This window comes from Micromys minutus, assembly GCF_963924665.1.
Source record: "Micromys minutus genome assembly, chromosome: 26".
Lineage (NCBI taxonomy): Eukaryota > Metazoa > Chordata > Mammalia > Rodentia > Muridae > Micromys > Micromys minutus.
This window is the reverse complement of record NC_137961.1, coordinates 24,610,559-24,635,677: the sequence shown is the minus strand read 5'-3', so window position 1 is coordinate 24,635,677 and position 25,119 is coordinate 24,610,559. Positions and strand designations below refer to the sequence as shown.

Genomic DNA, 25,119 nt, shown 5'->3' with positions numbered 1-25,119 from the left:
TAGTTCTCCTGACTCCATATCCAAAGCTTGGCATTACAAGTGTTTGCTACTACCCTTGACTCAGGATCCCAGTCCCTGTATGTGTGAGTGCACACATGCCATCTGCATATAGGCTTTCTCCTGTCACCATGTGAGTCCCAGACATCAAATTCAGGTCTTCAGGCATGGCAGCAAGTGCCTCTGTGCCACCTCACTGGCCCAGAATCACAGAGTCCAATGGAGTCATAACATTCATACTTTTTTCACCCTAATTACGCAGAAGAAAATTTTCTCTCCTTTTCTTCCTTTGCTCCTTCCATTTTTGTTTTAAAATAGGTCTCTACTGGAGAGATGCGTCAGCAGTTAGGAGCACTAGGTGCTGCTCATCTGAGGACCCAGATATCCCAGCACCCACATGGCAGCTCACAACTGTCTGTAACTCTAGTTCCAGGGGATCTGTTACCCTCACACAGACAGACATGCAGGAAAACCACCAAAGCAAATAAAAGAAAAACAAACAAATCATTTAAAAAAGATGTCTTTCTGTATCTCTGGCTGGAGCTCCCTGGAGCTCCTAGCAATCCTTCCTGTTTCCTACATTCGGGGATAACAGGCGAGGCCATGCTTGGCTCTCTTCTAGTGATATAAATTTCAGTTTTGTCCTTGTAAATGATACTAAGAACACATGAAATGTTCTTCCAAACTGTTCTTATGTGTCTACAGTGAGCACATGGACCTAAACAGAGAAAGGGGCTCTGAATCAGACACGAGCGCAATGTGAAGCACCACCCAGCAGGCATCCTCTGTGGATGTCCTTACACAGCATCTGGTCTTTGAGAAAATGCCAGCTTCACACAATTCAAGAGGGGAAAAATTCGCTATAGCTCTTTTAATTATATAAATAATAGCTGGAGAAAAAAAAGTCTCAAGACTAAATTTTTAAAGTTACAAAATTCCTTAAAACGTAAAGTTCTGGCTCAGTGGTTAAGAGCACTGACTGCTCTTCCAGAGCTCCTGAGTTCAATTCCCACCAACCACATAGTGGCTCACAACCACCTGTAATGGGATCTGATGCCCTCTCCTGGTGTGTCTGAAGACAGCTACAGTGTACTCATACATAAAATAAATAAATCTTTAAAAAAAAACAAAACTTAAATTTACTATACTAATTACTGTTCTGTTGCTATGGTAAAACACCATGGCCAAGGCACCTTACAGAAGAAAGGGTTTATTTGAGGCTTGCAGTTCCAGAGGTATGGGAGTCCATAACCATCAGGGCAGAGACCATGGCAACAGGAAGACAGGCATGGCACAGGAGCAGCTGCTGAGAGCTCACACCCAAATCCACAGGCAGGAAGCAGAGATCATACTTGGAATGACCTAAGTCTTTTGAAACTTCAAATCCCACCCCCAGTGACACGCATCCACCAACAAGATCGTACCTCCCAATTGTTCCCAAACAGTTCCACCAATTGAAGATCAAGTATTCAAACATTCACACCTATGGGGACCCTTTTCATTCACACTACCACTAATAATTTTTATTAATTTATATGTATGGTTATTTTGCCTGTATGTATGTCTGTATACCACACGGCAGAAGCCAGAAGATGGGGTCAGACCCCCTACAACTTGGAGTTATAGATAGCTGTGGCCCATTATAAGGGTGCTGGGAATGGAACCCAGGTCTTTTGCTGGAGCAACCAGCGAGCCATCTCTCCTGTCGCTGGACCATGAAATATTCAAGGAGCCACACACAGAACACATTACCTAAACTTCTTTAATATTTGAATTCAAATCCATCATATATTTAATAACCCACTTATTTCCAGAATCCCATTTTTTATAGGATAAAGTGTATTTTATTTAGATAGAGGAGAAAGTAGCTCACCTCTAGCTGAGGTACTAATAGCATTTGATAGCTGCCAGGAAAAGAGGCAATTTCCTTTAATGATGTGACCTGTGGTGTATCAACCACACTCCAGGTAGACCCTATACACAAGAGAAGCCAGTCAACACAAACTGATCTAGAGGGAGGAGGTAGGGAAGGAAGGAGATGAGCCCCACTACCCTAGATTTAAAATATATTTTTTACTTCCAAGTATCAGTGATTAAAACTACAGCTGTTTTGTTTTGTTTTTTTTTAATTAGTCAAGGGCACTGTATCTTTTAACCAAAATAAAGGAATATCACAGACAACAGAGATTCCAGTTAAAATAAATAAATACCAGCATATGCTTCTGTTTATACACGTGAGAAATGCCTAATATGTAAAATGAAATGAACACACATGTTTCTACAGTAAAAGCCGAGAGACTTAAACTCCTTAAGCACACTGGACAAAACCTCACCAGAAAATTCCTCCAAGTGTCTCTTAGGTGACACAGAAACTTTTCTCCATTGATTCAGGTATTTTTTATTGACCTTTGTTCTTCAGAATCTCTGCTGTCCTCAGAGGCATCTCATTTTTCCTGTTCCTCGCGTACACACGGGCCACTGGAGGCATCAGCATGGAATGCTTCTGTTTCCCTTTAAGCAGACTCAGCAGGCTCTGGGTGATCCTGAGCCCTGGATCTCACAGCGTGGGCCGCATAGTTAAGGCTGGTATTTTCACTCCAATGCCAGTAACCTGAGAAAGGGTTATAGATCATTCCTGCCACAGTTTCAACTGACAGACCATCTGGAAGAAGAAGAAAAAAAAAAAACTTGGGACTCAATAAACATTTACAATAATCACAAGAGTACACAATTATACAGTCACTCTTCATATAACAAAAAGTTACCAACTTAGTGAGCAAAAATGCTCCGCAGTCATGCCTGCTCACACTACAGTGCAGGTGAGAAAACACACTCTGAAGCAGAGGGCTGGGTCAAACCCAAGCTCTGAACGCCACATAGAGACCGGGAACACTGAAATTAGAGGTCTGTCTGAAGTAGCTCAGTGCTTAGAGTTCTCTTACGTTCTCAACAAATGGTGCCTGTCACTTGAGAATATCTGTCAAGAAGAAGTTGTATCCATATGGTAGCATTTTCAGTTTTTATTCTTTTGTTTGTTGAGACAGGGCCTCACCTTATTTAAGACTGGCTTTATTTTATTTTTTATTAATTAATTTATTTATTCACTTTACAACAGGTAGCAGCTCCCCTCCCTCCTCTCCTCCCAACCCTACCCTCACCAATTCCCCCATTACCTACTCCCCTTGTCAGAGAAGGGAAAGTCCCCGCTTGGGTACCACCCCACCCTGGGACATCAAAGATTGGCTTTCTCTAATACAGGCTTTCTGCATAGTCCAGGCTAGTCTTACATAGCCCAGGCTAGTCTTACATACCCAGTCCTTCTGATGCAGCGTTTTAAGTGTCGTGATTACAAGTGTGTATCACTGTGCTCCGCTCCACAAAGATTATTTAAAATACCCTTTCTCTATTTTATTTTCAACAAAGTTACGGACATCTCTAGAAGCTACCACAATGGTCTGAACTGACAATATTTTAAGGAAAATATTTTGCTAAAGCATTGTTGCCAATAAAAGCATGGGAAATGGTGCCTAAGTACTCAGCAAGACCTCCAAAAAAACGCCAAATAAGTGACCTATTAAACATCCCTTAACGGATTTCCATAAAAGTCACTGGCTGTGTCAAAGCATGGTAAGACACATGTGTAGAGGACAAAAGAGTTTATGGGCCAGGAAAGAGGGAAGAAAGGTGAAAGTTACATGTAACCATGCTTAGGTCATATTTGACAGCAGGTGTGAATACATACTCCAAAGCAGATTCCTGGGTTCAAATACCAACTCTGACCCCCTGCCATGATAACTCTAGGTCACTTATGAAGGTACCAGAAATGCACAAGAAATGAAATGGAGGTTAAAAATACATCCGAGTGTCGATGAGTAGGAAACATGGTAAGATACATTGAGATGAGCAGGTTCCCCAGAGCAACTGAGCACGTTTCTTAAAGCCATCCATCCACTGAACAAATGAAGACTGGATTATCCAGGACAGGGTTTAGTCAGAGTGGATCTACTTCATAACTAGAGTTTCAAAGAGTTTAAGACACAGTTTAAAAAAAACTAGGGCTGGAGAGATGACTCAGTGTTTAAGAGCACTGACTGTTCTTCCAGAGGTCCTGAGTTCAAATCTCAGCAACCACATGGTGGCTCACAACCATCTGTAATGGGATCTGATGCCCTCTTCTAGTGTGTCTGAAGACAGTGACAGTGTACTCACATACAAACAATAAATAGATATATCTTAAAAAAAAAGAAAACATCTGAAAAAAAGTGACCTGCTTAAATAAATTCTAGATTATGCAGTTAATAATTATACATGTATGACACAGGTTCCATTAATTAATAATTACACATGTATGACAGGTTCTGTTAGGCCTCAACCACTGAAAAATAATTTTAATACTTACTTGGTTCCAAGATACTCTCTAGCTTTTCAGGTGACACAAACTTCTCCCACGTGTGAGTGCCTTTTGGAACAATGCCTGCAATCTGCTCTGAGAAAACAATTCCCAAGACATAGGACAGCTGTGTTTTGTTCACTGTAGTAATGAATAGAGAGCCACCGGGCTAAAGGGAGGAAATGAATACAGAAGTAAAACAGTGTGAGTGAAATACAAGATTTAGGAGCACCTGTTAGGCAAAGGCCTGCTTCCTCACTCTCCTGCTGTCTGAAGGAGTTAAGTGCAGTTCAGATACGTAAGTAGCTATAAAACATAGTTTACCAAAATAGCATCTTTCTCTCTTGGGAAAATCTGTTATTGTAGGCAATCTAATACAGACAGTCACTAAATCTACACATCAAGTACAGCTTTCAACTAAAAATTTTCTTATGGCTATTTATGTATATATATGTATATATTCATATATATTCTTTTCTATGTATTAAATACTTTATCTGGGTTGATACATGTCTATATTTATATTCTTTTTTCTTTTGTTGAAAGATTTTTGCATATAATACATTTTTCTCTGTTCTTTTTATTTATTTATTTATTATTATTATTATTATTATTATTATTATTATTATTTTAGTTTTTCAACACAAAAGTTTCATTGTGTGTCCCTGGATGACCTAGAGCTCACGCTGTAGACCAGAGTGGCTTCATACTCAGATCTGCCTCTGCCTCCCGAGCACCGGGACTAAAGGTGTGCACCACTACCGCTCAGCTAAGACCGCATATTCTTATTACCACCACCCGGATCAAACAAAATACTCTTAGTTACTGTTTTCCCACCTCCTGGTCCTCCACACATCCCCTCCAGTCTGGATTCACACCCTTTCTGTCTCTTGTTAAAAAATAAAAAGGCATCTAAGGAATAATAATAAAATGAAATAATAAAAAACAAATAATCAGAATATGTCAACGGTCAAACAAGAAAAAGAGCCAAAGAAAAAGCACATGAATCACATAAAGCCACAGAGAAACATATGTTTACACACATAGGAATCCTACAAAAACCAAAACTGGAAACCATAATATGTATGCAAAGGACTTGTGAAGCTTAAATAAAAAATGCCTTGAGACAAAGAACATCCAAAGGTACCACTGAGGTTTTTTGTATTGGTTAGCTACTGCGAGGCATGGGGTCTACTCTTAAGAGTGGGTTGGAAAGAAAGAAAGAAAGAAAGAAAGAAAGAAAGAAAGAAAGAAAGGAAGGAAGGAAGGAAGGAAGGAAGGAAGGAAGGAAGGAAGGAAAGAGGGAAGGAAGGAGGGAGGGAGAGGAGAGAGAGAGAAGAAAGGAAGAAAAAGAGGGAAGGAGGGAGGGAGGGAGAGGAGAGAGAGAGAAAAGAAAGGAAGAAAAGAAAGAAAGAAAGAAAGAAAGAAAGAAAGGAAGGAAGGAAGGAAGGAAGGAAGAGGGAAGGAGGGAGAGAGGGAGAGGAGAGAGAGACAGAGAGAGAGAAGAAAGGAAGAAAAAAAGAAAAGAAACGAAAGAAAGAAACGAAAGAAAGAAAAGAGTGGTATGTTTCCTCAGTGAGACTGTCTTGGAGAAAACTAATTTCTCATTTGTAAGTGGCTATCAGTTGGAGATCACTTCTGGGTTAAGAAAAGGAGTGTGTGTCCACGTTTTTCGACTCTAGGATCCCATCTTGTGCAGACCTATTATGCATGGCCTGTGCCCGCTGCCAGTTTTGGTGAGTTCACACTTGAGCCACTTTGTTGTTGCTTCACAAACAGTTCCGTGGTGTCCTCTTAACAAACATCTTCTGCATTTTCTCTCAAACGCTAAGGCAAATGTGCTTGGCACAACGTTCACCTGTACATCCTGTGCTAAGGAGCATTACCAACAAGTAATCTCTGACGAAAATAGTCATAAGGTTTAAGCATTCTTTGTTTTCATTTATGTAAAGTTTATGAAGAGATCAAGACAAACTCTTAGATGAAAGCAAGTCACTTATGGGAGTATTCAGTCCGCCTGTGTAATGATAATATTTGTATTTCCTATGTTTATTCTCAAAATAGTGAGGAAGATAATATCCCTCCTTCTTTTACCCACTCTCATTAGCCTAAAGAGGATAAAATGTCACTCCAAAGTCACCTTCTCTCTGTTTCTGTCTCTGTCTCTTTCTGTGTTTATTGATTGCAACAGTTTGGTAGATAGATATTGTGTGTATTTAGTAAGGAAAAGATGTATATTTTAAATGCCATTTTATATCCAAACTAACAAGGAATACCAATATATTAGGGTGTACATATCACTACATGTTGAAGTTTTTCTCTGTAAACTTTAGTACTTTAAATCTTACCAATAATCATTTATGAGTGTCTAATCTGTGTTGGGTAGCATCGCAATTCACAGTGATCATAGTGAGCAATTATTTTTAAACATTTGGTCTCCATTAAAACAAAATTAGATTTAGGTTTATAGTATCAGCATTTCTCCTATGTCCCAATGACCCTCCATTCAGATATTTATAATAATAAAAATTCAAAAACTACTAAGGATTTTACTTGGATAATAGGAAATGAACCTAATAAGGTTCTATTTAAAATAAAACTCTTTGAAACTGTTAGGACTGGGCTAGTGAAATGGCTCAGAGGGGAAGGCACCTGACAGGAAGCCTGATGTTCTGATTCCATCCCTAGGACGTACATGATAGGAGACATCAACCCCCTCAAGTGGTCCTCTACTTCAATGTATGATCTATGGCATGAGCACACTCCTACACACAGGCACCCCACACACACTAAATCAAAATGTAATAAAAAGGCATAAAAATGTCAAAGATAGAAGGTAGCTAAGGAGACAGCAATTATGTGCAATGCAGAAGTCTAGGATGGATACATAATGGAAAAATGAAATCCGTGGAGAAACTGATGAGACTTAGCTTGCCACTATTCATGTCTAGTCTTTAGATATGTACCAGATTTATGCGTGGGAAAAGAACATTGAAGAGTCAAGGGAGGGGTTTGGGGCACAGAACTGAAGTCAGTGTTTTCAGGAAATACAGTAAGGGGTGTGCATCTGAGAGGAAGTGTCCTCTTCAACTTGGGGCACTAGTTTGACACATCTTAGTTTCTACTGTTAATATAAAGGAAACACAGATGAATGCAAAGTCATTCTGTATTTGCATTTTTTTCTATATTTTTTTTAATAGAGAGCATTCTGACTTTCAACCAGGGAAGCAGGTAGGCTGACTGCAGATCTTCACCTCTCCTTCTGTTCCCCTTCCCTCCCTATGCCCATCTCCAGTGGATGACAGATGTCCCCTTATCTTCCTACCCTACTCACTACTTTGTCTCAGTCTGCAGTTCTCTCTGGGAAGTTCGGTCAGAAAAGCAGGTAGGCCAGCTACAGATCTTCACCTCTCCTTCCATTCCTCCAAGTCTCATTCCCCAGCTCTGTAGCAGACCTGCTGTGCTCTTACCTCACTCTCTACCTCAGTCCCAGGACTAAGCAGATCCTGGGGGGTCAGCCTGCTTTCCCCCTCCTGTGGACTCCATACTCTACCACACACACTCCTACCTCATTCCCATTTCTATGTGCCGGCTTCTAATACTTAGGAACACATTTTCCTGGACTCCAGTGACCACATCTATCAGGATCTCAGAAGAATTTCCTACCAGGCAACACAGTCACCACACTTCCCTAAGAACCAGAGAGGAAACAAACCAAGGAACAAAACACCCACCCAACAAAGACAAGAACAGGTATCAGCACCTAGAACCACAACCTTCCAATTCCACATACTTAGAAGCCAGTGTGAAAACACAACCAATAACATCCAGGACAATACATCTCTACTAGAGCCCAGCAACCCTAATTCAGACGGCAATGAGTATTATAACATAACGAAAGCACAAGGAAAGACCTTAGACTAGCCTGTATGGGTAGAACAGAAGACCATAAAGAGAAAATAAATTCACCCCTTAGCACAATCTATGACAATACGAACAGTGGAAGGAAGTGAATAAAACAATTCAAAACCTGGAATTGGAATTAGAGAAAATAAACATTAGAGAAATCTGGAAATGACAAGTTTAGGAACTCAAACAGGAACTACAGAAGCCTCACCAACACAGTAAGGGATGGAGGAGATGATCTCATGCATTGAAGACACAATAGAAGAAATGTCTATCTACAAAGCCAGTTCTACAGATGGTGCTAGAAGGGAAACACCAACTTAAAGAAGTTAGCAACACCCAAGAAAACACAAGGTATAGATAATCCCAGGCTAGCACATCAAAAGAAGAAAAACACACACACATTCGCGTGTGCACACACACACACACACACACGCACACACGAACCACCACACAATAACAGGAATCAATAAAGCATTGTTCATTGATATCTCTCAACAGCAATGGTCTAAATGCTCCAGTAAGACACAGACTAACAGAATGAAGGTAAAAACAGGATCCATCCTTTGGCTGCATCTAAGAAACGCACCTTAGCAGCAAAGTTAAAACATATTTTAAGTAAATGGACCTAAAAGCAAGCTATCATTAACATTCAATATTTAATATTAAAATTCTAATATAAAAGTTTATTTAGATATAAATATATACTTTATATGTAAAATATAATATTAAATATTACTATTTAACAACATAGTCTTTGAACTGAACCTGCCAATAGGTCTTGGCAATTCTTTACATCTCTGAAGCAAACCCAAGTTTGTTAAGGAAACACTACTAACTTAAATTACTACTGACCCTCACACACTAACAGTGGGAGACATCAATACCCCACTCTCACCAATCAGCAGATTATCCGGACAAAACCTAGACAGAGAACCGCTGGAAACAAAATGAACCTAACAGATATTTACAGGACATTTCATCCAAACGCAAAAGAATATACCTTCTCAGCACCTCAGGAAACTTTCTCCAAAACTTACCACATACTCACATACAAATCAAGTCTCAACAGATACAAGAAAACTGAAATAACACTCTGCACCCTATCTGACCATCACGGATTAGGTTTGACTATCATCAACAACAGAAACAACAGAAAACTGACAAACTTTCAGGAACTAGACGACCTACTACTGTATGAAAAACAGGTAAAGACAGATATCAAAGAAGAACTTCAGTGGGGTAGTGGTGATATATACATTTAATCCCAGCACTCAGGAGTCAGAGGCAGGCAGATATCTGTGTTCAACACCAGCCTAGACTCCAGAGAGAGTTCTAGGACAGCAGGACAACACAGGAAAACCCTGTCCTAAAAAAACCAACAGGGCGGGGCGTGGTGGGGGGAGGAGAGACAAGTTCATAGCACTAAGTACCTACATAAAAAAAAAGAGAGAGAGATTTGTGTACTAACAACTTCAGCACCCCTGAAAGCTCTAGACAAGAAAAAGAAATCACATTCAAAAGGAGTAGTATTCATTTTCATTCAATTCCAGAAAGCCTTCAATTTCTTTCTTACTATCTGCCTTTACCAGTTTCCACTCAGTTTCCATGGGTTTGTAAGTGTTCTGTCCATAGCCCACAATGGTAAGCATGGAGACAGAGGAGCACTCCTTCACTACTGGCAGGAGTGCAAACGCATACAGCCACCACGGAAATCAGAGTGGCAGTTCCTCAGAAAGATGGGACTCTATCTGCCTCAAGATCCAGCTATACCCAAAGGATGCTTCATCCCATTACAGAGATACTTGCTTAACCATGTGCATTGCTGTTCTATTGATAATAATAAGAAATTGGAGACAAGGTAGATGTCATGCAACAAGAAACTTTATAAGGAAGATGTGGTATGTTTACATACTAGAATATTATTCAGCTGTTAAAAAGAATGAGATCATAAAATCTGCAGGTAAATTGAAAATAGATGGAAAAGATATTCTGAGTGAAATATCTCAGACCCAGAAAGACAAATATGGTGTGTAATCGCTTATGTGTAGATATTAGCTCTATGTTATCATTAGTCTATTATAATCAAGCAACTACAATGTTTAGAAACACAGAAGTTAGGTATACAGTAGGTGTCTTAGTCAGGGTTTCTATTCCTGCACAGACATCATGACCAAGAAGCAAGTTGGGGAGGAAAGGGTTTACTCAGCTTATACTTCCATATTGCTGTTCATCACCAGAAGTCAGGATTGAACTCAAGCAGGTCAGGAAGCAGGAGCTGATGCAGAGGCCATGGAGGGATGTACTGGCTTGCTTCCCCTGGCTTGCTCAGCCTGCTTTCTTATAGAACCCAGGTCTACCAGCCCAGGGATGGCACCACCCACAATGGGCTGGGCCCTCCCCCCTTGATCACTAGTTGATAAAATGCCCTACAGCTGGATCTCATGGAGGCATTTCCTCAACTGAGGCTCCTTTCTCTGTGATAACTCCAGCTTGTGTCAAGTTGACACAAAACCAGCCAGTATAGTAGGGGACTAGCAGGAGCACATAGATCTCACTAGAAGAGGGAAACAGAATAGACAGACATGGTTGGAAGGAGGGGCTAGAATATGAGGATTAATAGGTAATGTGGAGAGGGGGACAAAGGAAAGAAAACAGAGAGAGGCAGTTAAAATTAATGGCAATTGGAGGGATAAAATAGAAATCCAATGCAATAGAAGCTTCCTAAAATACATATACATATAAAAGCACTCTAAATAAAATCACCAAATAATGGGGAAGTCAGAGTCCCAAATGGACATCTTTTGTTGATTTGTTGGCCAAAGACTCCCAAAACAACCCAAGCTGTTGCCAAGACGATAGGTTGCTCTTCACAAACTGACAGTAAGCAACACCCACACAACCCACTGAGGATACAGCAGTGTAGCTGGGGCCTTATAAAGCTTTCTCCCCTATTAACTAGGATCTTTGATACAGAAAGGTACTTTGCATGATACCAAAGAGAAATGCAAAATACCAAACTAAGTAGCCACAAACGCTTTGGTCTATACAGTGTCCTGCATGCAACAAATGAGAGGGCAATGGTATCACAAAGTCTGGAGGGGAAACCAACCAATAACTGATTTGACTTAAGGCCCTCTCCGAAAGACCCATATACAACACTACATGGGAGACGAAGAACCCGAGTCTAGGTATCCCAGAGGCCTAGGGCAAAACCAAAACCAAACTCCTAATGACGCTCTGCTGTACTCTTAGATCAGCGCCTGGCTCAGTCATCATCAGAGGAGCTTCCTCCTGTAGCGGATGGGAACAAACACAGAGACCACAGACATGAAGAAAGTGAGAGACTTTGGAGCACTCAGCCCTAAATATGACATCTCCATCAGATCCTTTCCTTCAGGAAGGCCCAAGGAAGAGGAAACAGAAAGAGTATAAGATTCAGAGGCAGTAGAGGACATCAAAATCAAATGGAGACAGCAGAGCCTCACAGGTCTACACCACGTCCTCTGTGAATATATGATGGCTGTCAGTTAGTGTTTGTATGGGATTCTTGCACGTTCACACAGTATGTTCCTGGTTCTTGTGTTTCTTCTTGCGCATTTTTCCTTTTGTTTGTTTTGTCCAGGTCTGAAGTGTTAGTTTTTTGTCTTATATCACATCATGTCATGTCATATCATACCATAACATATTATAATTGTCCCTTAGAAGCCCTTTTGTTTTCAGTAAGAGATAGAAAGGAAGTGGATCTGGTGGAGAAGGAAGGAGAGAGGAAGGGGAGGGGGAGGGAGGGGAGGAGGAAATGGATGGAGTAGAGGGAGGGAAACTGTAATCCAGACATAGTATATGAGAAAAAAACCTATTTTCAATAAATGGAAATAAAACTTCAAAATATATGAGCAGGGGCTAGAGGGACCACTGGCTGCTCTTGGAGAGGCCCCAGGTTTGATTTCCAGCACCCACATAATCCTAGGGGATCTGACACCCTCTTCTGGCCTCTGAGGACAATGCAAACACGGTAAACAGGCACACATGAAGGTAAACACTCACACACATATAATAAAGGAAGGCAAATTTTAAAGGAACAAACATGGACCAAGGCTGGAGAGGCAGCTCAGTGGATAAGAGTGCATATTGCTCTTGCAGAGGACTCAAGTTCACTTCCCAATGCCTAGACTGGGAAGTCCACAACTTCCTGTAACTCCAGATCCAGGAGGGTCTGATATCTGTAGCTTTAGCAGGAATCAGCACTAACATACACATACCCAAAATCATAATATTACAATCATTAAAAATATTTGTAGGTCATAAATTACTGCAGCATTAAGGCCTCATCATACTGGAAAGACCTGCTACGGAAGGCAACACAGGGGTATAAGTCATCTCTGGCAGAGATACCAAGCCCTAATCATTCTTTCTCAGGCATCCCATCTTGCTGAACTGCTAAAGTGTCCCAGCACAATGCATTGCTATGGATACATACTTGGAGAAGAAAACAAGAAGCCAACTCTTACTTTCAATACTTGATAGCAGCACTGTATGAACATTTCAAGGTTGCTCACATGCTCAACAACTTCAGAAGCCACAACAGCATCAAAACACTCTGCGTTCTCATCTACAGTCTCCTCCAGGGAGCACACTTTGTACTGTATCCTCTTATCCAGGACTGGATCAAATGATTTATGCAGCTGTGCCGTCTTAATGTTCTCAGCCACGGGATCGATTCCAACAACTGAAGCTCCCAGTCGCCCTAGAGGCTAATGGCATAAATACTGTTATGCTCAAGAAGAAAACAGAACGCTTGTAAACAATAAAAAGTTTATCCAAATTGGTTATCCAATACCAAGTAGTCGGCCCTGAAACATATACATTCAAGAAACACTAAACAGGATCAACAGAACATCAGGTTGTATTCATATACTTATTCTAATATATATGTGTAACAATAAAGTTTTAAAGAAGCCATAGATTTGACATGAGAGACTTGGGGAGAGTTAGAAGGAGGAGAGGGAGGGGAGAGAAATGATGTCAATATAGTATGCATTCATGAAATTTTTAAAATTAATTTAATTAAAAAATTCCATAAGTCAAAACTGCTATTCCATGTTTCAAAGGTCAGTATATAAAATACAAGAACTATAACTGAAAATATCTATCAAAGATTAAATTATGATGCAAAAGGTCCAATGCTAATGAGGACTAGAAAACACAGCAGTAAAACTTACATCTCCCTCCCAGGGACAATAACCACACATCTAAGTACCCCAGAGCATCCAAAAGAACTGATCCCCACAAGTAGCAAAACTCTTGCAGGCTTTGCGATGTATAAAAGGATAAACTTGTATTTAATCTCATAGAAACTGCCTAATTTCTTGGGATAGAAGAGATCAAACAAAGCTATTTTAATGACCTATGCCCATTTATTATTAAAAACAAAACCTAAAAACTTCAGTAGAGTTTTATGAACTTTTTATTTTGAAAGCAGAACTTTTACAGTAATATTAAAATTAGTACTATTCACTAAAAAATATCATTTGCTAAAAGAATAAATGAACCAGAAACCCACTTATCATTTTTTTACTCCAAATAACAAAATTTTGATGAAAACACATTAAATGCATGTATAAATTCTAAAGCTATTTTAAAAAATGTGTTGGAATTCATGAAATGCATTGTTTCTGTAAACATCTTGACGTGATCTACTTAATTATTGTTTGAATTATTTTAAGAATTTAGTTACTCTTACTAACACAATTAGATACATTAAGAAATTCTCATGTGCACAAAAAATGCAGAAGGCTCTGTAAGGCACTTACTTCAGTTAATAAGCCACCGCCACAGCCAACATCGAGAATCTTCATCCCAGATAAAGGCTTTCCTGGATCATGCTCAGCACTCGTTTTCAAAAGATTGTCTCTTTAAAATAAAAACTCAAAGTCTATAAAACAGACAACTGCTTTTATCAACAAAAGGTTTTAAAATATGCAGTCTTTGATTTAATTTAATTTGATTATTTCACCATCTTACTTTGATACAGGAGCTCGCTACAAGGCCTAAACACACTTTGAGCTCCTGATTTTCCTTTCTTAGACACTGGAGTTCTGGGTTCACAGGAGTGTGGCCACCATGTCTAGTCCAGAGTCCTCATTTGAAATAAATCACTGACATTTTTATAAATTTATTGTTTATATCCTGTAGTTTCAGAATGAAATGATCTACTTAATTTGTACATTTTCAATAATTGAAGTTCTGAAACAACCCAGCATTAATCTATTATTGCTATAGTAATAATCTAAAGAAAAAAAATTCAACCTAATCTAGTCAAATGAATCTAATTTTATTCAAATACTTCTTCAATCAAACTGTCTCAACAATATGAGATGACTATGTTTCCAGAAGTTTCTAGGATAACTTCATGCATTATTTATAGATGAAATAGCAAATAGGAGTTCCACATTTATTTAAGATGTCTATATTCCCTTCTGTATTATGCCTCTTTTAATCTTCTAAATTAGTGGGGCCTTTTCATGTATGACTATGTGCACTCAAACCAAAATCAAGTAACCTCATTTTACAACAATCATAGCAATGTTTTCCCACGTACGCAAACATATTTGCACACGCACCTACATAATCTGTTACATATTTTAAAGTATAGAATTGTAAATTAAGCTTTAAATTAGACATACAAATTTAATTATACATCTACTAAAATGAATATATATATATTATGAATATGAATATTATATATATATAATGAACATCTTAGGCTCTTAAAATAATCCAGACATTCGGTAAGTGGATCCCTTCAGGATGTTACAGGAAGTGATCTGTTTCAAATGACGCCTAACCCATTCTTCAAACAGTCACAAACTGATGCTGGCTGCTATTATTTTCAGACCATACTTTTTTTCTTCTGATGTCTTCTAGTTATGACACAAACAAAATCCAAGCGTGTACCCATGGTTTGCATCATACTAGATGACCTGTTTTATGTGATACATAAATAAATGTGGGCTGGAGTGATGGCTTAGTGGTTAAGAGCACTGACTGCTCTGCCAGAGGACCTGGGTTCAATTCCCAGCACCCACATAGCAGTACACAACTGTCTGTAACTCTAGAGTCCAACACGCTCATACAAACATACGTGCAGGAAAACCACCATTGCACATAAAAAATCAACGGGTGTGTAAATAAATAAAGATGTCACAGGTTTTCCAGTACACTTCTCAAACTTAGTGATGCTGAAACACAACTGAATCACTGGCAAGCCCTCTCAAGTCCTGTCTTTCTTTACCTCTCATTGAAACACGTGGTCCACATTTCCTTTATCCCAGCAGGTGTCAAAGGCTGGTACTAGAGCCCCATCAACATCAGCTCTCAAAAGGGTTTGGTGAGCCAATCTGTCTCTGCAACGTTTCCTTTATCAGAGCTGCCTAAAGGTCGCCAAGGCCATTGCAGATCAGTAGCTATGAAAGGACCTTAAAGACACAGCACTTCAGAATTTTTTTTTTAATTTTAAATTATGCTTCTGGGTATGTGTACAAGAGCTCAGGGTGCCCACAGAAGCCAAGTTAGGATGTCAGATGCCCTGGAGCTGGCGTGGCTGTAAGCTGCCTGATGTGGGTGATGGGAACCAAACCCTATTTGAGCAGCAAGAGTTCTTAACTACTGAACTATTGCTCTACACCAAAGCTAATCATTTTAAATCATGGTGAGAAATATCCATAATTTCCAAAGCAACCCTAAAATGTAAAATTTTACATTTTACATGCAGAAAAGCAAAAGGAAAGTGAATGCAAATTAGCAAAGACTTAAAGGAGCTTCTGGACTGTTACCTAATGAATGGCACCCGTAGGTCATTCATAGAATGAAGAGGCGCAAACTTCCCTTGCTCATCCCACCACGCCTGCGCCAGGGCCCGGAAGTGTTTGACCTCCTTGCTGTTAACTGTTGTTTGTGAAGTACTGTATAACTGCTTCCAAAGGGACCTAAGGCATGAAAACAAAGCCAAGCATCATCATTGTTCTAAAAATGTGTTCCCAGAATATATTACATGGAAAGATTCTAATTTATTAGATTCTAAGTATATAAACAGCTCTATTTTGGTACTTTACGATCACACCCAAGTACTCACATATGTTCACAAGCTCTTGAGGACAAAACCTGCTGTTCTAGGTCACCGTTGATACAGTAACAATAGTAACAACAAGAGAGCTATCACTTGTCGAGTACTTACCAAATGCCAGGTACTAGCTACGACACGTTATTTTTGGACAACAGTACTAGTACTTCATTTAGTGGCTGAGAAAAGAAACGCTCAGAGAACGCAGGAAAGTGGTTGAACACAAGTGATCCCATCACTGTGCCCTCTGCCCTCCATTTCCACGGCTCTCCTCACACACCATCTCCTCCTGGACTACGGTCTCACAAACATCACCACTTTCAAATCGGATTTCCATGATGAATTATAATGAGATTATTCGGAAGTAAAAACTAGTTAATTTTTTCCTCACATAAAATGCTTTCAAGGATTCCAGGGTCATTAGAGAAAGGACTAAAACCCTTAGACTTACGAAGTCCCCAGTTTCCTTCTTTCTCAAATTCATTTCCTCTTGATCTTCCCCCTTCAGCCATACTGCCTGAACTGACCATGCTTACTCTTTCCTCACACACCTTGTGTATATTGTTTCTTCTGTCTGGACCATTTTCCCTACATCCCTTTCTTTCCTCTACTAAGTACCTAAGTTTCTCATCCCTCAAATCTTATTTTAACTAAAAATTTATCAACAAAAATCTTATTTGGTGCTCAAATGTGGGTCACATCCCCCTATTTTGACTCCTTCATTACTTTGTACTTACTCATGAGTTGTGTAGTCATCTGATATACTAGAATACCTACAAAGAAGGAAAGGCATGGTCTGGTCTTGCATATCATTTTATTCCCAGGGACTAGTACAGTTCCTAGAACATTGTTTCTTAGAAGATAATTGTCAAATAGATAATTTGAAGAAAAAGGACAAGAAAAAGCATATCATTTGTTTTCAGTCTTTTAATCTCACAGACACCAAACCCAGACACTATTGCTGATGCCAAGAAGTGCTGTCAGGAGCCTGATATAGCTGTCTCCAGAGAGGCTTGGCTAGAGCCTGACCAATACAGATGCAGATGCTTGCAGCCAACCATCATACTGAGCACAGAGACCCCAATGGAGGAGTTAGAGAAAGGACTGAAGGAGCTGAAGGGGTTTGCAACAGTGACAACCAACCAGACACTCCAAAGCTCCCGAGGACTAAACAACCAACCAAAGAGTACACATGGACGGACTCATGGCTGCAGCTGCATATGTAGAAGAGGATGGCCTTATCTGGCATCAGTAAGAAGAAAGGCACTTGGTCCTGTGGAGGCTCAATGCCCCAGTGTAGGAGAATGCCAGGGTGGTGAGGAGGGAGAGGATGGGTGGGTGGGGGAGCACCCTCATAGAAGCAGTTGGGAAAGGAGAATAGGGTAAGGGGTTTGCGAAGGGGAAACTTTTAAAATTTAATTTATTTAATTTTTTAATTTAAATTTGTGTATCACATGCCTGTGAGATGATTCAGTGTGAACATTTGGCAACCTGCTTTTGATCCTTGGGACCCATGTGGTTAAAAGAGATAGAATAGATTCCTCTGAGTTGTTCGCTGACCTCCACAAGGGTGTCATGGTATCCATGACTCACTTCCCTACACACACACACACACACACACACACACACACACACACACACACACTAAACAGACAAGCAAACAACTGTAATTTTTAAAAATTTAAATTCAAGTACTACTTTTCTCTAATATTTTCTTAGGAATACGAGTGGAACTCCAAATAGGAATCCTTGGCCATGATTAAGGCAAAACTTCAGTAATCAGGTCTAACTTACAAAGATAACAAGCAGTACGTAGCTATTAGTTTGACAAAGAATAGCTTTGTCAAAGGGGCAACTGATCTGATGGCTGAAGGGGTAAGATCAGGAAGATCTTTGCAACCTACACCCAATCTCAAAGGTGCTCATTTATCAGACACAGGGTGGGCCATATCCGTGTTCAGTGGAAAGTATTTTCCATAACATTAGAAACTAATTTGTAAAGTCTAAACATGCAATTTGCTGACTTAGTCTTACTACCTAGCACTATATAGACAGCATTATGACCATCTTAGCATGCTTGTGTTGAGTTTTATCACAAGGGCACTATGAAGAAGTAAAGCCATCTCTACGTCTTTAATACAGCCTTTTATCTCTTCTTTAGAGATAGAAACAAGGGTGGTGATAATGAACCAAATCTCTGAAACTGTAGGCCAGCCCCAATTTAATGTTTTTCTTTATCCGAGTTGCCATGGTGTCTGGTCACAGCAACAGAAACCCTAATTAAGACAGGGTTACTAAGGCAAAACAGGTACACTCCAGGGTGGAAGTGGACTGGTGAACTCCATTGTGTCTAATCTTCATTGAAAATAAAAATTGTCTCTGAATTTAAATAAATAGCATTCATGACTATATGCTGTATTTTGCTTCTAACTTTTAGGCAAACTTGAAGTTTCCCAAACCTAAAAATTATTACAAAATCATTATTAAAAAATATTTAAACAAGTAAAAGCGACTTAAGTTAGACCACATGAGCTTTAACATACTGGCCAAGTTCATTAGACACCATCAAAACTAAACAGCCATTACATGTAATTATGTAAATCTCCACTAGAATAATAAACAGGCTCACCTGTAAGTTTTCACTCTAGTCAAACAGGAAAAAGTCATCCCGTAGGATCTAAGCCACATGGTCCTGTGTCCACTGCATTCCCATGGCTTAATCTGTAGAATCCTAGTGAGCTGGTTCCCTGAGAAAGCTGAAAACAAAGGTTAAGTAAGCAGAGAAAAGCATGTAATTCTTGCTACCAACATAGCTGAAAACTGTTATATGGTGTTCTTATGGTGTTTTGCAAATGATAAAGGAGTTTCTTTGTGGTAATACAGGCATTAATTTGGGATTTAATTAAAAAATAAAAATAAAGGATTTTCTTTTTTCTATCGAAAAATTAAAATTATTAAAATTAAGTAATGAATATGTAAAATCTGCCCCAGTGTGTGTGTGTGTGTGTGTGTGTGTGCCTGTGAGGACCAGAAAAAAATAATGGATCCTCTGGAGCTGGAGTTACAGGCACTTTCAAGTCATCTGACATGGGTCCTGGGAACCAAACCCTAGTCCTCTCCCAGACCAGCAAATGCTCTTAGCCAATGAGCCATCTCTCCAGTTCATACAACTAATGTTTCTATCTGCACTAGGTTACATTTTTAAAAATTGCAAAATATATTCAAATATAAATGATTTCATCTTTTATATTAAAACATTAATTTCTAGATTGTCAAAACTAGTTTAGATTCTGTCATTTCCATACTAGCTACCTGAAATAGTTTTTAGATATGCTTTTGACAAAGGAACAAAAGTCAGTGTTTGTGTGCATGTGTGTGTGTGTGTGTGTGTGTGTGTGTGTGTTATTGATAGATGAGCAGACAAATAGACATGTGATTATATCCTAAAATAAAAACTTATAATCTGTATGTTCAAATTTGCGTAGACCCAGTTAATAGGTTATTCAAGTTATTGTGCAATTAATATTTAGATAAAGTATCCTAGAGACAAAAATGACATTAAGCATGACAAAAGGAAAAGCCACTAAGAAGACAGATCAATCCTAAATGGGTATGTACTAAACAGTGCAACTACAAAACAAATAAAGCAAATCTGACGTAACTAAAACTAGACAAAACAAACCCACCGCCACAGTGGAGGGCCAACATTCCTCAGTAAGTGGACCAGGCACCAGAAAAAGAAAATCAGCAAGGATACAAACTGAACACTGTTAAACAATACAGATAACTGAATCTGAGAAACACTCCACCCAACCTGCAACAGAATCTACGTTGTTCCAGCATTAATAGACTATTCAAAAAGACAGACCAAATCATTACTGTTTGACCTCTAAAGGAACTAAATTCATAGATCCAAGTCTTCTCGAAATGACCAGGCTCAGACAGTTTCAGTAGAGAACCTCCGCAAGAGCAGCAAGTGCCTTAACTCTCAAGGAATCTTACATCTGAGCCAAGCTCCTGGAAGATGGACAGACAGTGCTACCCCGTGTCTCCACAGAACACAGCAGCCCACAGTGAGTGCTGCGGAATGATAAGCGCGCGCCATCCCAGCACTTGGGAAGCTAAGAGAAGACCTAAACTGGTGCTCAGCCCGGGCTGCTCGGTGGCCCGATCTTGTTTTGTTCCATTTTGTTTCTTTTGTCTTACTGAGGTTTGTGTTTGTTCCCATGTTTATTATTTATTTATTTGAGAGAAAGGATATGAAGTAGGGGGTTAGGGAAAGTTTTGGGGTAGTTGAGGGAAGAGAATACGGTCAAAATATATGAAAAAACAATTTAAAAAAATGAAAGCAATAAAGTGAGACAAACCCTAACAACGCAGGATACTTCCCAACTAATTTTACAAACCTAGAAGTGCTCTAAAAATCATACTAGTTTACAGATTGGTTTGCCTAAAGAGCAGACTTACAAATCTCAATGAGCACTGGGAAATAAAATCTCATTATATACAAAAATACGGTCGCACAACCATAGTGGCTGCGAGAGATGAAGCTGTGTACACCCATCCATGATGAACATTCAACAAACAAGAATGCAAGGAAACTTCTTTTACAAAGCATCTATTTTTAGAGTTCTACCATCTTGTAGTTTACAGTTTATAACTTAAATGATAAAGAAAAAGATGCTACCCACCTCAGGAGCAAGATCTTAGCCATGGCAATGAGACATGAAAAGAAAGCAAAATGCATACCTGACGGAAAGAAAGTGAAGCAGTCCTTCTGTGTATGCAGAGCATCCCAAGGACTCTTTGTGTTAGTTTGTAGAATTCATCCGTCTTTGTGTATCTTATGCACGTGAGTGTTTTGTGCATATGTAACTGTTCTGTACGTGTATGGCGCACATGGAGGGCAGAAGAAAATGTCAGACACCCTGGAACTGGAGGTCAGAGATCCAGGCTATGGGTTTGGGAACTGAACTCAGGTCCTCAGCAAGAGTGACAGTGCTCTTGAACTCCTAAGGTGGTCTGACATTGAAACGAAAGCTCTTGAAATTAAAAATTTGAGTTCAACAACCTGAAACACTCACTAGAAAAAAAATAGGAAATGTAACTTCAGCAAAGCAAGATGGCTTCACAGGTAAAGATGTTTGCTATCAAGCCTGGTGACCCAATTCAGTCCTTGGGACCTACGTGGTGGAAAGAGAGAATGGATTCCCACTGGTGTCCTCTGACCTTGACAAGTCTGCTGTGGTATTCACTAGCCCCATCCCACATACACAAAATAAAATACAAGCCCACTAATGTTCACACAAGCAACCCCAACTGAACTCTGTAGGTCTCACAGAGATGAGGGCTTGCTGAAGACAAAGAGTCCTTCAGGAATGGAGGGAGGTTACAGAGAATAATGGGAGGTGAATATAAGTGTGCGTGCATGTGCGTGTAATTGTAAAAGAATAAACAGATGCTCAATATTAATACAAACTAGGATTAAAACAAATGAAAGGCACAGGGGAAAACCACACATACCAAAATGTCTAAAATGTAAAAATACTGATATTACCAATGTAGAGCACAAATGAAGCAACTGTATCTTTTATATCACATATATATAGATATAGATATAGATATATAATTCCTTGAGGCACAGTTTAGCGGTACCAAAGCAAAATCCTAATTTGTCACCCTGTATCACTCAGAGGACAGCAGCCAGGTACCATCTTGGTAAAAAGAGAGTCACCCCCAAAAGTTCACATCTGGACTTGGATGGGTCTGATACTGAAGCCAGTGGGTAGACAAAATGCTGAAGATGCTTCTCTGTCCTTCACTGCTCCAGTCCACAAACTCTGAAGTTCCAGTGGGGCACACCACAGCCTCAATGATACTCAGGAGGCCTTGGAGGTAGGGCAACAGGTTCCCTGCTTATCATCAATGCTGCAGTCACTTCCCAACTCACAGCCCTCAACTAAAACAACTATCCTATGCTGTGCTATCTGGGGATATTCTGGGGGGGGGGGGGTGAGATCTGTCCTGCCCACACAATGCTAAGCTAATGTGGCAAGCAGAAAGAAGGAAAACACCTATTATGAAGATTACTCTAGAAGATGCTGGATACTCACATCATTCAGCAACAGAATAACCCAAAGACAGGAGCCCACAAGCTCAAGTGGCCCTTCTCCTCTGTGCACAGGACTAGGAGCCTCCAATGTTTAAGGAACTAGAAGAAAAAAATCTCAATCTCAATCTCTCTCTCTCTCTCTCTCTATCTATCTATCATCTATCTATCTCTATCATCTATCTCTATCATCTATCTATCTCTATCTATCCATCTATCTATCTATCTATCTATATCTATCTATCTCTATATCTCTCTATCTATCCATCCATCCATCATCTATCTCTATCTATCTATCTATCTATCTATCTATCTATCTATCTATCTATCCATCTATCCATCCATCTATCTCTCTATATATCTATCTATCTCTTTATCATCTATCCATCCATCCATCCATCCACCCACCCATCCATCCATCCATCCATCCATCCATCCATCCATCCATCCATCCATCCATCGATCTATCTGCCTCCCTGCCTTTCCACCCCCCCCCCCATGTGAATTATGTGTTGGTTCTCTCTTTCCACACATGAGTTCCAGAAACCTACATAGTCTTGTTAGTCTAGTACCAGAGAGCCATTTTACTATACCTCTATCTTCTTGTTCATCTATTTATTTGTTTCCCATGCATGTTTTGCCCGTTTAAATGTATGAACATCGCACATTGGTCTGGTGCCCACACAAGTCAGAAGAGGGAATTAGACTCCCTGAAACTAGAGTTACAGATGGACGTGAGCCAGCATGTGGGTTCTGGGACAGAAACCCAGGTCCTCTGCAAGAGCAACAAGTGCTCTGAGCCACTGAGCATCTCTCCAGCCATCCTCTTTTTATTCTGTGTGTATTTGTCGTTTCCTTCCATTTGTCTAACTTTACTTATGCTTTTTTTCTATCCAATTAGGAGCAAACATTTTTCTTATCCTTTGTTTCTTTATTACCCTTTTCTATACTTAGTATTTTGACTTTACCTTCTGATATGTGAAACTTTTCTTGTGGAGACACAAACAAATGTCTACTCAGCCCAGATAGGGAACCCATTCATTGCACCAAAGTCCACCATTTTTGTATAGAAATAGCAGACAGGAAAGCAGTGACTTCACACAAGGCCCCTGTCCCTAAATATGGCCTCCATTCAGGCAACTCTAGGGCATTTCCTTCCCCCTTAGCAAAAGGTACAGTGGGGACATTGCCTGTCTTCCATCTCTTCTTGTAACCCTTTAGTAAGCTGCCAGTCAAGTTTTAAAGCTTTCCAAAACCTCCCAAGCACACCATGTGATTTTTCATCAGTTTTTCTCCTTAGGAACTCCAGCTGGACACAAAGTCTACTGGGACAGGACTCAACTCACTGAAAGCAAATGTTTCCTTTTTCTTTCCTTCATCTCCTGAGCACTTTAGCATTTTACAAACCATTTAGATGCCAGACGAGATCACACAGGGCTACCAAAACCTATCCTACTTTGTAGGAATCACAGGACTCCGCAAAGCCACTAAACTCCTATCAAATCATCTTCTTTCTAAAGTTTCCTGTGGACATAGTTCTGTGTGGCCTGAAGAAATGGACATCAATACACTTCTAACTTCCCCAGTAATGCACGCCCTTCCTATCCTGTCTTTTCCTTCCTTATCTTCATGAGATGTTAGCAGGAGAAAATCAAGCATTATTAATGGTGTGTCCACCAGGAACTGACTTTTCCCATACTGCCCCAGGCTATATAGCTTTTGTCTAAAGGAAGGGTGAATAGTTATATTTAGTTTCTCTGCCTCTACAGCACTCAAACGAATCCCATTCATTCTCATGAAGCTGTATGACTGTGACAGGGTCTTCCATTGCTTGTTTAAAAGTCTTTTCCAGAGTTGGGTGTGGTGGCATATCCCAGTATTTGATAGGCAGAGGCAAGTAAATATCTGTGGGTTCAAGGTCAGCCTGGTCTACAGAGTAAGTTCCAAGACACCTAAAACTACATAGTGAGACCCTGACTCGAACAAACCAAGCAGTTGAGGGAACAAAATATTCTCCAAACCAAGCAGTTGAGAGCAAAATATTCCCTTGCATGCTCTCCTGCAGTGAGCCATTCCTAAGGCTCACATCTGCATGTTCTATCATGGATTCTTTAATCCACAGACCCAAGGGTTATCATGTATCACCTTTATCTTAATCTCTCTTACTATGTGACTCTTTCAAGGGGTCTCAACTTTCTAGATCCAACAGAGGGATCTTGAGCACACATCCAACCTACACTCTTTCACTTGAATCAACTGTGTCAACTGTGAGAACAATGTGCCAATACCTCAAGCCCACTTCTTCCCTTTGCTTTCCAAATCAGAGGTTGATACAGAGCCTAGACACAGCAGGTTTGAGGGTTTGGTTGCTTGCTTTTTAATAGAAAACTGCAATTCCTCCCTTACTCCTACACGTTTTTTTCTGGAAGATACTTAAGCCTCATATGCATGTTGTATTGCCCAAAACAAAGGCCGAAGCCGTAGCTGCTTAAGATCACACCCCATATATTCCCCTTCCAGGGTCTGGTAAACATTCTTTAATCCACCAGCTGTTTACAGGGTTGTAGTGACAATTTTGGAATTTTGGTGTCTTTA

The 25,119-nt window shown here is 39.8% G+C and overlaps 1 protein-coding gene across 2 annotated transcripts in view; it reads right to left on the bottom strand.

Moving 5' to 3' along the window:
* Nucleotides 1–1,784: 1,784 nt before the first annotated feature.
* COQ3 (coenzyme Q3, methyltransferase) overlaps nt 1,785–25,119 on the bottom strand; it is a 33,031-nt gene continuing 9,696 nt past the window's right edge. The window contains exons 2-8 of one of the 2 annotated variants that reach the window (XR_013975566.1): nt 19,045–19,171; nt 16,129–16,281; nt 14,107–14,206; nt 12,805–13,047; nt 4,397–4,556; nt 2,331–2,659; nt 1,785–1,971 (exon numbers count right to left, since the gene is read on the bottom strand). Coding sequence is in view for 1 of the 2 variants with exons in the window: in XM_080938772.1 (XP_080794898.1) it covers nt 2,511–2,659; nt 4,397–4,556; nt 12,805–13,047; nt 14,107–14,206; nt 16,129–16,281; nt 19,045–19,171 (932 nt within the window). In the remaining variant the exon portion in view is untranslated. Of the gene's footprint in view, nt 2,660–4,396; nt 4,557–12,804; nt 13,048–14,106; nt 14,207–16,128; nt 16,282–19,044; nt 19,172–25,119 lie in introns of both variants that reach the window. The other variant, XM_080938772.1, reaches the window with a different exon arrangement.